Source organism: Cynocephalus volans, chromosome 5 (assembly GCF_027409185.1).
Source record: "Cynocephalus volans isolate mCynVol1 chromosome 5, mCynVol1.pri, whole genome shotgun sequence".
Lineage (NCBI taxonomy): Eukaryota > Metazoa > Chordata > Mammalia > Dermoptera > Cynocephalidae > Cynocephalus > Cynocephalus volans.
Genome location: NC_084464.1, coordinates 108,107,862 through 108,124,636, shown reverse-complemented (window position 1 = coordinate 108,124,636; position 16,775 = coordinate 108,107,862). Strand labels below are relative to the sequence as shown.

At 41.9% G+C, this 16,775-nt stretch overlaps 1 protein-coding gene across 1 annotated transcript in view; it reads left to right on the top strand.

Annotated features, from left to right (window-relative positions):
• PREP (prolyl endopeptidase) overlaps nt 1-16,775 on the top strand; it is a 128,047-nt gene that overhangs the window by 75,655 nt on the left and 35,617 nt on the right. Inside the window, exons 9-10 of the mRNA XM_063096950.1 lie at nt 281-478; nt 5,560-5,663. Of these exons, the coding sequence (XP_062953020.1) occupies nt 281-478; nt 5,560-5,663 (302 nt within the window). The remainder of the gene's footprint in view (nt 1-280; nt 479-5,559; nt 5,664-16,775) is intronic.

Below are 16,775 nucleotides of genomic sequence, written 5' to 3'. Positions count from 1 at the left end.
AGGGTTACTGGTATTCCACACATTGTCTAGATCATCAAAAGCTCCTGGCCTGAGGTGGAGAATATTTTGTTTCCTCTGGACATAACAGTGACAATCATTTATTAAAGGAATATACTGAAAACTAGAGAAATGATTAAAAACAATTATAAAATGACTTTGCAAGTCTCATTGCTGCATAGCACAATGTATGGCTCTAGAACTATTATTCAATTAAATAAATATGTTTTGCGCTAATTTCCAAAACTGCATTAGGTTTTCTCTCTCCTCCTTCTCTTTTCAGAATGGGTCGCTTGTGTCAGGTCCAACTTTTTGGTCTTATGCTACCTCCATGATGTGAAGAATGTTCTGCAGCTCCATGACCTGACTACTGGTTCTCTCCTCAAGACCTTCCCGCTCGAGGTTGGCAGCATCGTGGGGTACAGCGGTCAGAAGAAAGACTTCGAAATCTTCTATCAGTTTACTTCCTTTTTATCTCCAGGTGAGCTTTTTCACTGTTGCTGTTCACTTTAAAAATCAGACTGATGTTTGGGTTTCTTTCAGGAATTGGGAGTATACTGTTATTGAAAATCGCATATGCTGTACTACAGCCAAAATTACTTAATGGGAATAAAACAGCAAAACAGACACTCAGAACAAAGGGATATAAATGCCTAAAACTGTACTTTCCTTAATCTTATATTCTTCTGGAGGCAGGAATAATTCTTGTTCTAGGTTGATCAAAAAATTAATACCAACAAATATAACCTTCGAATCAACCTTTGGTCTATATGCACAAGAAAACACAGTGCAGACAAAAAACATTAAGTAAAATTTGTAGCTACATCTGACATTTAAAAAATGTTTTCTAGGATAAATTATGCTGTGGTTAAACTGAATGAAAATATCATCCTAAAAGTATAGTCCTATGTCATGAAAAAAAAAAATTGTTACTCGGTTCTAGCAGAAAAGAAAAGGGGGTAGGTTGTGATTTTCCTTCTTGCTTTTGGTTTTTCTCTGCTTCTCCATCTGGCTGCAGTGTTTCTGTAGAGTCGTGGCCATGCACATACTGTGGTTTGCCTCAGGAGTCTGCCTCAAATGGCAGTTTGCAGTTGACCAGGCAAACCCTGTCCTAAAAGCAGTCTGCCTGAAAAAATGTCTGCACTTTTTTTTTCATTGGCCAAGCTCCTGCAGTGTGCTTTTGGTCCCACCTGGTTTTGTTGCAATCATTTGGTCATTAGAAAATAAAGCAGCCCTACGGCCAGCCCGTGGCTCACTTGGGAGAGTACGGTGCTGATAACACCAAGGCCATGAGTTCGGATCCTATATAGGGATGTCTGGTTAGCTCACTGGCTGAGCGTGGTGCTGACAACACCAAGTCAAGGGTTAAGATCCCCTTACCGGTCATCTTTAAAAAAAAAAAAAGAAAGAAAGAAAAGAAAGCAGCCTTAGGGGAGAGCTAGGCTGGTGCAGGAGTAGTTTCATCCTCCTCTGGGGATTGGGCCAGGTGACAGTGATGCTTCATCCCCTTTTCTTTTGAGCCTCTGAGTCACAGAGCAGGCAATTCACGCAGAATCTTATCATGGTGACAGGTTGCTGTCAGGGTTATTAAAACCAAAAGAATGATGTTCCGTAAGCAGGTCTGATGGTGTACCTGGAAAACCTAGCAGCCTTTATTTTCTCAAGCCCCTTTCAGGGGATCACGAGGAAGAGTGTCCACAAGAATGTGGAAACCAGGGCCAGGAGTCGGGAACCGATGGTTCAGGAACTCCACTTCAGGATGGCCTGTGTCTTTTTCCACCCCCACACCTCCTTTCTGTGGAATCTGGAGACTGCAGCAGCCAGTGGACAGGCCAAGAAAAATCTGTGTCTTCTGGATAGCTGTCCTCAACCCACCGCTGCTGGGTCCTCAGTTTATTTCCTCATGCTTACGCTGGTTTCAGAAATTTTACTTTGGAAAATCCCATATCTGAGACAGTTTAAATGGATAAAGTGCAATGAGGAGAACAGAGTGGGGGTGACTCACCTGCTCTTAATCAAAGCCAGAGTCCCTAAAGGCCTCTAGTCTTCCTTCAACAACCCCAGGTGACCATTTATTTCAGGAATAAGCTCATCATTGCTTGGGGAAGAAAGGACTCATTGTCCAAGTGTAAAGTGATGGATTCTGTGCCAAGCGATGAAATATTATCTGTGATTGTGGCTGTGAAGTTTGAAAAGAGAAGTGTGTTCCTAGTTCTGTATCACCAGGCAGCTTCTGAACTGGCTTTGTTACTGTAGTGTTTTGTCTCCTTGTCTCCTCTTATTCATTTTGTCATGGTCTTTTTCTTTTCTCTCCTTAATGCAATTCAATATCTAAAATCAGAGAATGGGGCTTCCAGACTCAGGCCTTCTGAGGCCAAATGAAAAAACAGCCATCAGATAATTAAACCAGATTTCATGAAAGCAAGAGTTGTCTGTGTGTATATACACATTTATACCCATACACATCAGTTCAAAGGCTGTCTTGCAGTGGTCTCTGAAGTTGAGCTGTTTAGTACAGCAGAGACACTAAATCCTAAGTAAAGCCTGGCTGATCACAGCTCAGCTTCCTGCTATGGACATGTTGTACATTTGACAGGTGCACATCAGCTGACTTTGCTTCTCATGGAGGTACATAGTGAAAACAGCTGTTGATCCCAAGACATTTACGACTTTTGCACCTTGAGTCACACTTGGGAGAAAACAGGCAACCAGAGTAATTTGGAGCACGATGTACTCATTCCCTGTGGCTCAAACCACTTAGCAGTTGAACTGATTAATTCTGTACTTGGGGAACCTTGGAGGTTGCCTGAGATTAGCTCCAGACAGACTTGCATGTTGTAACACTCCAGTGCAGCAGTCCACTTGTGCATGGCTCCAGGAGGCCGGGACGGGAACACAAGGAAGCTTGCCACAGACTGTTTAGGAAAGGCAGACATTTCTTGAGCTATATGTTTTTGTTTTTTTCTTTTAATGGCATTAAAGCCCAACCTATAATCAGATAAAACAATGTCTACGTGGGTAACAAAGTTCCTCTGCCTTCTCTTACATATCCAACTTTTCAGATCCCTCTGGTCCTTTTGCAGCTTCTCCTAGAGTTGCCTCTTCCTCCTGACTCCTACTTCTTCTCCCTCCTTACATGTATTTCACATTACACTAGCAACATACCAGCCAATCTCCCTGCCTCCTTCCTGTTGCTAGGACGGCCTTGTTAAGGCATTGTTTTCATCAGGAGACATTTTCTCAAGTCCAGACACCTCCTCTGGCCTTAAGGGACTTCTGTAATCCAGTTCTCTCTTTTACCCTTAAACTTTGAAATTTATTTCCTAACAATTACCTAATCAGTTTTCTCTGGTGCATGATTCTAGGCTGTTTTTTCAAACCCCACCTTCGTTGTTCTTACTCCACATGAGCCAAATTAGATGGGATACTAATTGTCATTAGATCATAGGGATTTACACTGTGGTGTGAACGTGCCATGGGTTAACCTGGGCCAACCCAGATGTATCTATAAATAGAAAGTATTGATAAGATATATTAAGCACTGGTACCTTCAGGTTTAACACAGCCTCCTTTAAGGTACCACTTCTAGTGCACAGGACAGAAGACTAGAGTTTAGGCATTTGACACTCTTATTTCATTCTTCTGTTAGATTTGATGTCCCAACCTTTCTAGATAAACAAGCATTGAGAGTGTATCTCGTACTCATTGTCTTTCACTAGGGAATTTGCATTTCTGGTACTTTGGTGACTTTTCTAAGGTCACTAAGCTAGTAACTGCCAGAGCTGGGAATTCTGGCTCCCAAGACCTTCATCATTTACTGTACTACAGGTTGCGGTGACCCATGGTGAGTCAGGTATTCAAATGGCATATGCTTGGTCTGCACGCTTTCTTTTTGATCTTTTGGAGTCTTTTTTCAAGGATTCAGGTGCTTTCTGTGTTTGTGGGAGGCATCAGGTACTGATCAAGAAGCTCTTGAAAATTAAAATATATCTGAAAACAACCTTTTGTCATCAAGATTACATTCATATAGGCAAATATAGTATTCATTGTATCTGGTAAATTGGAATGCATGCTCACAGAGTATAGTTTGGAAGTACATTATATATAAAGATATATTCTAACGAATATCCAAGTATAACTTAAACCGAGAAAGCCAGTATAGGTTGAGTATCCCTTATCTGAAATGCTTGGGGCCTAGAAGTATTTCAGATTTTCTTAGATTTTGGGATATTTGCACATACTTAACTGGCTGAGCATCCCTAACCCAAAAATACTAAATTTGAAATGCTCCAGTGAGCATTTCCTTTGAGTGCCATGTCGGCGCTCAAAAAATTTCAGATTTTGGAGCGTTTCAGATTTTTCAGATTAGGGATGCTCAACCTGTATTTCTGTCATGTTGTACATCTTCTTACTGTAAATGTTAATCATACACCCAATTATAGTAACCTTAAAGTGTCTGTAAGCAAGAGAATTGAAATAACATTCATAAAGATTAGCAGTCATGGTTTTAACGAATCGAAATATATTACTCCTTGCGGGGGGGAGGGGGGCAGAGTATTGTTTCTCAGCCGTTAGTGAAGTACATACGCAGAGGAGTTAATATAGAAAGAAAGAGCTGCCATTTTAACACTTGATCAATCAATTTAAATGTGCCTTGTGGGAATACCTTTTGGTTTTTGGTTCTTTGAGTACCGGGATCACCAAATCGATTTTTCATACATCTGACAGCATGTTTCACGTATGATGTGGGGAAGTGATGTTTCCACACCCGCCACTCCGTGAATGAGTAATTCAGTTTCCTAAACTGCAGCAGTGTCATTGTTTTCAAACATTATGACTCGTCTTATTGTTCCTTTGATTTAGTCCTTAAGTGTTAAGAGAGTAGTAGCATTAAGAGTAGTAGCATTAAATTTAGGAAATGGAATTTTAATAAGTAGTTAAATAAACTGGAATTCTTGGTGTATATTAATCATTTTGTGTTGTGCACTATTACTAGGATAATCAAAATTGAAAAAGCAATTCTGAAATGACTGGCAATCACCTTTGGTCCCTGATTGCTGTCCACAGAGTGTCCATGGATGGGTAGGTGTCAGGTAGCAGGAGGCCCAGAGTGCCCATCGAGAGGCCCCTGACTGACTGTTGACCTTGGACAAGTCACTTGAGTTTTCTGTCAGTTGCCTTTCAGGTAAAATAGCCCTAGATGAAGTTTACGGTTTTCTTTTACCTGCACTTCTAAGCACCCTGCTTGGGGAAGGCCTGTTAAGTTTCCACAATTAGGTTTTTTGCCTTTTCTCATACTCACAGAATGTGTTAGAATCTTCTAAAGCGTATACACACACAAGTGTTGTGAGAAGGACCGCCACATGTGATAGGGTGATGGAGGTGAACCCCTACATGGCCCTCTTCTCACAGTGACCCTTCTCCTGCGGTGGATTTACCAGATCCCTGACATGTGCTCTACCTCCCTTGCCGTTCTTGGCATCTGGTTGTACTTTGTAGTCCTTGCCCCACTTGCATCTGGTGAGTCTTGTGGGCTGAACTAAGACCTCCTCTCCTTTTTAGGCATCATTTATCACTGTGATCTTACCAAAGAGGAACTGGAGCCAAGAGTTTTCCGAGAGGTGACTGTAAAAGGAATCGATGCTTCTGATTACCAGACAATCCAGGTATGGAGAAATCATCTCCTTAATTTGAGTGTTAGGAAATCTGACTTTCCAGCTGGGCCATTCACACTCCAGCTTGTCAGAAGCCATAGAGGTAATCTATGGTGATGCAAAGGACAAAAATTTTTGGAACCCCTGCTGTTTCTGGGCATTGAGCCAGGCACTCAGGACTCAGCAGTGAGCGGGCACAGTCCCTGCCCTCCTGCAGCTTACAGGTTCTGCTCCTGTGGCCTCTAATCTTGACAGGAAGCCAGAGTTCTTTGTCTTGTGGCTCTTGTAAAGTAGCTATCAAAGCAGCGCTATTTGCCTTTGTCAGTCTGCTTGCTTGAAAATGGGTTGTGTTCTATCTCAGGTCTTTTGGTGTCATAAATAACATATTTACTGTATGTAAAGTATTTACTCAAGTGCTGTGAGTCAGGCTTTTCAGTCTTAAGTTCATATATATTTCTGCCTGGCACAGAGTAGGCACTCAAATATTTGAATGAATGAATGAACTAATTCATTGTCATGTCACCACAAGCTCAGTTTCTGGTCACCATCTTTTCAGGTTAAGAATCTCCTTCTTTGTTTTTTCAGCTTCCCAAGGGTACTGAGTCTTCCAGAAACTGAATCACTGGTTGATTGATGATGATGATGAAGAATGTCTCTTTGCAATAAGAGGTCACCAATAGGGCTCCAGGTGTTTATCAAGTCTCTCCCACCTAGAGGGCTGGACCACACAGGCCACAGATTAGGAATTGGAACGTTGTTTGGAAGGAAGATTAGAACAAAGAGCACTGGACGCTCCCAAGAATGCTTCTGTGAAACTAGGGTATTATTAATAGTTTGGCAAATTACCTTTGAACTATCTAGAAATAGTCTGGATGATGGGCTACATCTAGATCATAAATAAAGCATCGTTTACAAAAATAGGTGATGGGCTGGATTTGGCGCAGGGCTGCAATTTCCCAATCCCTGTTCTATATCAGGAGTCAGCAAACTGGCCTCCTGTTTTATTGGAGAACCGCCATGCCCATCTGTTTACATATTGTCTATGGCTGCTGTAGCCTTTTTAGAGTGGTTGCAACAGAGACTGTATGGCCCACAATGCCTGAATTATTTAGTATTTGGCCCTTTAAGAAAAATTTGTTGAATCCTCTCATCTGTGTAAATGGAATTTAAAATCAGAATGTTCTCAGTTGATGCACAGGATTCTTGTCAAGAAGCCCATCAGACAGGCCTGAAATCTGCCATCTACTCCTTGGGTGACATTGGACAAGTAATTTAACCTTTCTGCCACAGCGTTTTAAACTATAAAATATAGTATCTATTTTTCAGAATTCCTATAGGATTATTAGGAGATATTGCATATTAAGAGACTCAGAGAATATAAGATATTTTTTCAATCAGTATTAGAAATAAATATAACAGTTTTCCATATCTATTTGGCTTCTTGATAGTTTCATTTTTTAGGTGAGCCATTGCCTAGAGAGATACCTGTAGAGCCTACAGCCCCTTCTGGTGTTTACGTAGTTCATTAATTCACCCTAGTTCTATATTAGACTGTTGAAATGTGTTCTCTTTTAGGCTGTCATTCTTTGCTATTTCCCCATTTCTCCATGTGTACAAAGTTTGTCCCTATTAGCTGTTACGTTTGGCCTTCTCAGTGCCTAATTCTAGTCCTCACCTGGGCATCCCCAGTAAGGACAGGTGTGCCTCCCCTGTCAGTAATGCCAAGGACACCAGGCAGCACCCAGAAGGTGTTCCCTCTTCTGCCCCTAGGAGCACAGTCTCAGCTGCCCTAGAATTGAGCAGAGTTGCCAGAGAGAGACTCTGATCTTCTCCTTATCTCTACTACATAGCCCCCTCAGCTCTGTGTAAAAAAAAAAAAGACATTCTTCTCCTCAATTTTCCACCTTTGCACAGTTAGTGCCCAAGTGTACAATCGCCTTTGGAGTTCAGGGAGGGGGGGGCACTTGTGACGATGGCAGCTTCCAGGGAGACAGCTTCTTACAGGGATGTCGCTGTTCTCAGTGGGGATGATTGGGGTTGTCTCTCCTATCAGATGGCTGTTTTTTTCCTATTCTGATAGTAGTAATGTTCTTCATAGATGATAGCTAGTTACCACCTAATATGTATTGTTTTAATTTATAAATGAAAAGATAAGAATTTACAGCTGGGCAAGTGCTTGTGTGGAATAAAAATCTATCAGCCATGTACATAGTGGCCTGAGATTTCCAGGGTACACCAAGGAGAAAATGTGCTTGGCAGCTGCCAGTTGTCTGTGTCACTGGAAAACACAGAGGCTCCGCTGCGCCTGGCTCTCCACTTCCCAAGGAAAACATCCCTGATGTTGTGCTACTCAGATACTTACAACTTTTTATTAGTACTGCTGTGCAGATCTTAATGCACTGCTCCTCATGTGCACGTTTTAAAAAATGGAATTATGCCTGTAAGCAGGGCATAGCCTCTGTATAGTGCCAATAGAAGACCCTGTATCTGTTGATTATGACATCATATGTATTGTACTGTTACTAAAATAGAATTCTTTTACTGTGGAAAGGTGCCTTTGAAATGCACCGTGATGTCACGACACCATCATCCAGTATTGTTTAAAATCCATTTTGCAGCAGTTTAGATTCAAGTGGATGCAGCAGAGCTTTGACTTGAAATGGGAACATGACAGATGCTCTCACATTTTCATTAGGCTCTCAGCGGTGTTGCCAACGATGACCTACCATTGTAAAAAGCAGGCTCCAGAGAGGGATTTGTGCATGAATGGAAAGCATCCCTACAGTGTGTAATAGAAACTACAGCATTTTGGGGGGACAAAAAGGTACTCTATTTTTGTTTTTAGTTATTACAGGGTAATGTTATGTTTGCTGGGTTTTATATATATTCCATACGTGATTTAAAATGAGTATCCCCCAGGCTACTTGTCATTCCTTCTTCATTCTGTGGGGTAGATGATCATTCTGAAGCAAATACTGCAGAACAGATCACCCTGTATGATTGGACAACACTAATTAATGGTGGGCATGACTATGCACACCTCTTAATAGTACTCTCTACCTGGTGGTGTAGCTGGTAAAATAGACCAAGGAGAGAGAGAGAAGGGTCAAAGAAACATGTAGGTGCATGAGCCACAGAGGGCTGTTCTTTGTGTGTTCTACATTCCCTCAAGACCCTGAGCATCTTGACTGGGAAGGTCAGGGATCTGGTGTCATATTTTAACAGACACAGAACAAAGCTGCTGTCTACGTAGTTTTTATTCATTCCTCATTGCAGCTGTGCGTAGAACATTGATCTGTATCAGATGTCTTATTTTGAAAATCAGTCCCTGGGAAAGCTGTTCGTTTCTCTGCCTATCTGCAGTACATACAAGAATTTAGTTTTAGCTAGGTTTATTAAATCTGCAATTCATTAATCTTTTTCCTGCTTTTTATTGTGAATGACATAACCACATAATATTGATTAGAACTTATATGCCTGTGTCTTTTAAAAAGAAGTTGGAATACTGAGCATCAGAAATCATGTTTATAAAATAGATTTGGTGATAAGTGAATTTATTTAAGAAATTGGTCTGCATTTATAAAAAAGTAACATGTCTCATTTTAAACAAAGTAGGGGTGGCTCGTTAGCTCAGTTGGTTAGAACATGGCACTAATTACAACAAGGTCTAGGGTTCAAACCTTGTGTGGTACAACCACAAAAAAATAAAAGTAAAATAATAGAGAAATAGTAGTTAATTTTAGTCTGTAAATAAATATTTATAACATGATATGCAATGCCAGGTACAATTTGAATTCAGAAAAATTCCAGACATAGGCACTGACTGCCCCTAGGAAATTTACAGTCAGATTGGGAGTTGAAGATCAAATAACCCAGGGATGTGACCTCGATGGTCCAGGGAAAGGTGCAGCCCTCAGTCAGTGCTGTGGGTGGTGGTCAGAGGCTATCCTGACCAGGTCAAGGGGGATGTCTTCATGGGAAAGGTGGAAGTTGGGCAGGGCTTTGAGGGATGTGTTTTTATAATTTACAGTTCCCCACCAAGATTCCTGAACAATTTACCACTACCCCTCATTCAGAGACCGTCTCTGCTTTTTGTGGCAGTGTAATTCCATAATTTCACAGTAAATTCAAGAAGATAAGAATGATACCCTCACTGTCCTGTGCGATGGGGGTGCCTATGGCACCTGTCATTTGCGGATGGAATAGTGCACATGGTAGAATGCGGCATGACAATGGGATGCAGTACAGCCAGAATGCACCTTCTGGCTTCTGTATCTCATCTTTGTTCAGCCAGCTGAGATATTAATTGGCTTTTCTCCTCCCAAAATGAAAGACAAAATGTATAGACCTGAGAAAGAAGAGTTAACTGAGTATACTATGAACTGACTCCATTAACAACAGTTATCACATGTTATAAAAGACAAAATAGGTTAGGAGAATCCAAGTACCCATATTTCATGGGGGGAAGCAAACTTAAATCATTACAGAGGGAAAATAGTAAGGATTATAAGTATTTAACAGACATTTTATTATCTTCTCTTAGACTTAGTAGGGATTTTGCTTTTCTGAGGATTACCTACTGTAGTACATATGAAACATCCAGGACATCTCCAAGGTGGTTTGCTTTGTAGCTGAACAGAAATATTAAAATTAGGTGATTCTTTGGGTTTATCAACATGCCTTGGGGTAGGAGAAGTGGGATTTACTTTTTTCTTTAACTTACATTTTTCTAACCTTGGTGATAACTGATTTGTGTTGCTAGCATACAGGCTTTGCTACTCAGAGGACATGTTCTCTGAACATTAATTAGTGTTTTGATACTCCTTACCTTCTGCACTGAGCTCACAGCACATGCTGTTTTTGAGGGTTGACTCATCCACATGCTTGGTGAGCTGACTGTTGAAGCAACGATAATGTTTTCCTACAGTACTGTGTTCATGCAATTAGGAATAGGTCAGAAATCTTCTGAATTTATTCATAAAGGGTGAATGGGAGACGTTTTCAAAAAGAACTTTTTGAGGGGTCACTGTGCTTACATATGGTTAGGGAACTACTTGAAATTGAATCAGTTGTTCTTGATTTATTGCCTAACCATTCATGTTATTTTTATATTATACTTCACAGTGACATATTCTTATATAAACTGATTCCTGCCCTGCTTTAGAATTTTCCATGTCATGCCAGCGTTCTAAATTGAGGGTATAATATTCATATTCAGGGTGTATATGTTTGTGTCTCTTTCCCTTCTCTAGGTAACAGCTGTGTTAAAATAATTTGACTCTAAAAGATAAGAGTCTGTGTTTTTTTGCTATAATAGAGAAATAATTTGTGGCCCAAGTCTGTAGTTGCTGCAGTCTCCATACCACTGTACCTATTCTCTTCTGTGTCTGTAAAAGGATATGACTTTGCAGCAAATTGAGAATGTACAACTCATAATATGTAAAAGTCACATTGAATTAAGCAACCTGTGCTTGGGTAGCTGTGTAAAATCCCCATAATGAAAGAAAGGCCTGAGGAGATTTCCTGAGGCTTCTGTGGGTGAACACCCTAGGCCGACTCAGTCCTGTGCTGATCTTCCTCTGAGTTTCTCTGAACTTTGCTGTAGGGAAATGGCCCTGTTTAGATTATTAATGTGGTCTGCATTGAGATGGGGACCAGGAAAGCAGATGAATCTATCCCTGATGACGTATAGCATGGGGAGGGCAGCCAGGAAAAGAAACCCCGTCAGTTGTCCCTCCTGGGGATATGGCACAGTGGCCTGGCACCGCGGGAATTTTGTTTTGCAAGCTTGCTTTGCCAAGATGTTAGTGAGTCAAACAGGTGTTGCTTTAATATGAATGGCTTGGATTCAGTTCTAGAAGGCCATCTAGATTTATTGTTCTTTAATAATGTTATATTAGAGGCCATAGCTGTCACAGTATAACTTGTCACCTATGGCACTAAATTTACGTATAGTTGTCACGTATGGCACTGAGTTTACGTATAACCCGTTACAGATTTGTTCCTTCTTAGTATGTACAAAATGTTTAATATTTCAGGTATTTACAGATATTACTGAGTTTGTTCTTATATGTAATAAAGCCATTTTAATAGGTTTAAATTTTTTTACACTGTTCTGAGAAACATGGCTTTTGAAACTCATAAAAGTTTCTGTTGCTGAGCTTTGCCAGTACTGAGGTGGATAGATTTCAAGTTACCCACAGCCAGCAACTAAGCTCCAACCGCTTGCTAGAAAACTGTCTTGGGAAAAGAATGGTATATTTCATTATCTTATAAAAACAGAGTAGAAAATCACTTCCTTCTTGTTAGAACTGAATCAGTGGCATAGTGTTTAGGCTAATGATACTTGTCTTTTATCATTTTAATAATTATTTCTGTTTTTAAAAATGAGTCTGAATCCCAAGGTGTGTTATTTAATGTAGGTTCAGCTGTGAGCACCAGGGGAAGAAATCAAAATAAGCACGGCTTAAAGAAGATAGAAATTTATTCCCTTCATACAAAAGAAGTACGGGGCAGTCGGTCCAGCGCCAACATGATGTCCAGGGAGTGAGGAATCTCAGCTCCTCCTCTTGCTGCCCCATCACACGTGGCTTCTGGTCCCTCATGGTCCTCGATTGCTGCTGGGGTTCCAGCCACATTAGTCCACTTTCCAGCCAGCAGCAAGGTGGCAGTAGGGAAGATGGTAATGAGTATGGGCCAGCTGGCTTATAAGGATGTTCACTAGAAGATGGCTGCGTTATACACTTATTGGTGAGAACGCACTTACCAGTAGTTTGCAAAGAGGTTTGAGATGTAGTTTTATTTCCCGAGAAAATGCACCCAGCTGAAAATTAGGGCCTGTTATCAAGGAAACGGGGCACAGATACTGGGGGACAACTAGCAGTCTGCTACACAAGGCAAAACAAGTCTTCAGGAAAAGTTTTTTTGGCGTAGACCCTGAGACCAATGCCATCTGGTGGCCAGGTACCTAAATCTCAGCATCGTGGTTGAAAGAAGGAAGACTCCTAAAAAACTGAATTTTCAAATGCTGTTGACAGCAGAAATCACACACTACAAAGACAGAAGCACCTTTTAAGGAGGTGATTCTCCCATGAAGAAAGAAATTTAATATTGCTTCTAGAACATGAAGTGTGATGCAGGAGTATGTGGGGACATTTGAACATTAGGACGAAAGCTGAGGAGTTACCTGGCATAGTCAAAGAGCTGGGTAAGCTAGTGTCCAGATGGTCCTCCAGGTGTTTTGTTCTGTGCTAGAGTCTACCTCTTTCCAGGTATAATCATTCCCAACTGCCCTCCTACAGTGTCCATCCTTGAGGGGCCTGCTATTTGGAATGGAAGCATGGCACGAATCCACCTACAGAGAGGTGACCAGGGCCCTAATTTCATAGCTGCTTCCTTTGCCTTTTCCTAGCTGGTATGTGTTTCCACTAATACAGTTTTGGCCTCTGGTCAAAGTTATATGCCTTCCAATTGCATGTCTGTTAGAGTTCATCTAATTGAGCCCCTCATTTTACAGAAGAGGAAACTAAAACTCAACATAAGTGTTTTAACCAAGGTTTCACAGTTAATAATTGATAGAGCCAAGACTAGAACTCAGAACACCAGATCTATGTTAGTTTTGAGATGAGTTACTCTCTCAATAGCTCAGGATTTGTTTTTTTCCCCCCTCCCCTCTAAAATAAGCAAATTAGACTAAATGGCCTCTAAATCCCTAAGCTCTCTTACCTCTAAAAGTATGTTTCTATACCACGTGAATATCTGGTGATTACTTTGGAGACCCTTATGGAACCTACTAAATAATAAAAATACACTGTCTAAAAGGTGAGACAGTAAGAGCCCATAAATTCATATTTGTATAATTTATAAATATAATTATTTAATGACTTATTTTATGTTTTAAATAATAATATGTTATGATGTATTTTAATGTTCACTTCCAGTCACCTTGTTACATATTAATGGAGATTTCACTGCCTTATCCATTTGTTTATTTATATCATACACACACACACACATGCATGCATTATATTTTTATCTGAAGAGCTTTAAGTTGGCCACCGCGTACAGCTTGAAACCTCATTTAAAATATATTCAGAAATGAAATAAAACTTAAGTATTTATGTTTTTGCTCTTGTCATCTTATCTCTGCTGGACTTCCCCCAAGATCTTACTCAGGGGTTCACATTCATGCCAACACTGGCACCAGACAACGTCTAGCTTCGATTCAGAAGAATATTCACAGATTTATTTTGGAAATTCTCACCCAAGTCCTCTGCTTCTTGTGCAGTGAACCTGGATAGCAGCTTCTAGGCACAAGGCAGGTAACCTTCTCTACTGCTCTTTCTTGCAGGGGCACATCCATTCCAGTGTCTGTGTATTCTGCCTCCTCAATAGGTGAAGCCAGACAAAAAAATCAATAGAATTAGGAGGAGGTCTAGAAACGGGAGTCTGATAAGTGTTTAGATTTTCTTTGCATTGAGAAGGCTTGGCAGGAGAGAGTTGGGAGTGATCTTTTTCTACTTACCTGTGGTAGTACTGTTCCTAAATCCGAGGGGGACATTTTAGGTTGCCAGCTACACAACTGTTTTAGGCTTCCTGCTTTACTTTGTCTTTGAGGGCCAAAGGGGAAAAGAAATAACAGGAGCTTAGTGTGGGCTCTGCACCTGCTGCAGTTTTTTCCTTCTCCTCCCCTCCACTTTGCCTGGAGTTACATTGATGGCCAGTGGATGATGGAGTGAGTAAAAATAGACCCAGTACTAGGATATTCCATCATCTCCCTGAAGGAAAAATCATTACTGGCAGAACTGTCACTGGTCTGTGAAGAAGGGAGGAAAAATTTTCCGTTTCCGTGAGTATAATCTTTTGATTTGGATTAAGTGTATCCTGAGATGGGTCCTCCTTCTCTGTCAGGCTCATTGCTAAGTGTAAGATGTAGATCAGAAGTGTTGTCATGGTTATTAAAGCGATGGTGCGATATCATGAAGTGGAAGGCATTGTGGGGTGCTGGACAGGGATACACACGGGTTCCTAGTCACGGTCTGTGTCAAGTATGAGCTCCTCTACTCAACTCCTGATGTGCCCCTCATCCAGCCCGACCCAGGTGCCACCCCACTGCCCCAGTGTCCCCACCCCAAATACTAGAGGCTCGCTCACAGCCGAGCCCCGGGACCACCATCCTCAGACTCACCTCTGCCCAGTCTCTCCTTCCTCCATGCTCCATCCTGTCCCGACCCGCGGGATATTCAACTCGGACCCTGGAGGGGGGAGTGGAAATTGGATGGGACAAGAGACACGAGAAATGGAAACAAGACAGTATTCTGATCAAGTCTCGTTTATTAGCCAGAAGGTCACAGCTTATGTAGCCAGCAGGAGGGAATCAGCAGATAAGGAAGTGAGCAGCAGATGGTTTACTATGAAAACGGCAGGGCAGGTTGTTCCAGTAAACGGGAAATTCCCATTATCTATGGCAAGTTGCAGAGTCTCCCACACCCATAGTGCACAGGAGGGGGAGGGACGGAAGATAACAGCAAACAAGGCTCTGAGGCCTCGAGGCAATAGCCGGGCTCTATGGCTCTGGACAGGCAGGCTTAGGCAACAGCTGGGCTCTATGGCTCTGGACAGGTCCCCCTTTTTTATTATTTCAAGCCAAGAGAACCCCTCGGGAACTGTGCCTGTCTTAAGTTGGGGCAATCCATCCCGAACATTGTACCTGTCATAGGATTAAGCCGCATCAATGGCGGCCCTCCTGTCTTAGGTGGCGCGTACGGGGATGTTACCCTCTTACCTGTCGTTGGCTATCCAGTTCAGCTCACAGGGGAGGCATCCCACTAATTTGAATTCAGCAGGACATGTGAACCACTTTGTTCTTGCATCTCTAGGCGTTGGTAATGGACCTGTATAGGCCTTGCCTGAATAGCCTCAATTTGCTGTTTAATGAATGCCATAAGCTTGTTGAACAGAAAAGGACCCAATGAGAGCAAGAGGAGCAAGCATACAAGCGGTCCGAAAAGGGGGAGGAGGTAAGGTAAAAATCCATTCAGCCCAGTCCAAAGCGGGTTATCCGCTAGTTGTTTTCTTCTCTTTTCCAGGTCTTCTTGCAGCTCTTTGATTCGGTTTCTGACTATACCAGACTTGTTGGCATAGAAGCAGCATTTTTCCTGTAGGGCTAAACAGATACCTCCCTGTTCTGTAGTTAGTAAATTTAAGCCTCTTCTGTTTTGTAATGTTACTTCTGCCAAGGAGTCTAATTGATCTTGAAGATCACGTATAGTTTGGGAAATAGTTTGCATATCTGAGATTCATTGGGGAGACAATTTGGTGTATTGAGATATAGAATGGCTAAGGCCAGCAGTTCCAGTCGCAACTGCGGCAGAAATCCCCAGTCCAGCAAGTAAGGGAATTAACTGCACGGCTCTCTTGGCCCTCCCAGCTATGTGATCAATGGAAGGGACAGGGACAGGAGACGGGGACAGACTCGTCTCCGAGTATAATGTCTACCTCGGGTAGGAGAGAAGCTGAAACACACAATCCCGTCCAATTAGTGGGTAATTGGGTATAAGCCTCATTGTTCCCACAAACACAGACCAAGCCATTCTGAGCACACAGGGCAGTGGAGATGTTAACAATTGTCAAACACTGAGCGAATGTGGCAAAGCCAACATTAATCTCATAACTATTGTTAACTGAGGGAGAGTGGTAGCAAGAGGAATTAGTAAACTGTAAAGGCTGTACCTGTAAAGGAAGGGTTAAAGAGCACTGTCCCTCAGAGGAGTAATTGGAAAGCGGAGTGGGGAAGGCAAGGGGGAGAGGCTGTCCTACTTTTAAGCAAAGCCACCAGTTCTGAGCAAGTTTAAAATTGGAGGCATTAAGCAAGCTATGGGTGGTTTGAAGGATGTTGGAGGTCTGGGGGTCGAGTTTCAACTCGCCCCTGGCTTCAGGCAGGGTTAAGGGATGATATAGTATACGGGGAAATAAAGCCTCATTTATTTCCTCTATCCTCCTTTGTACCTTAAGCACCCTAGCCTGATCTTGGGGACCTCCTCCATCAGACACATGAATAGGGGCGGAGGTGGACCAACACACGTGGCTACCCACTGTGCCTGGGCAAGAGGCTTGGACAAATTT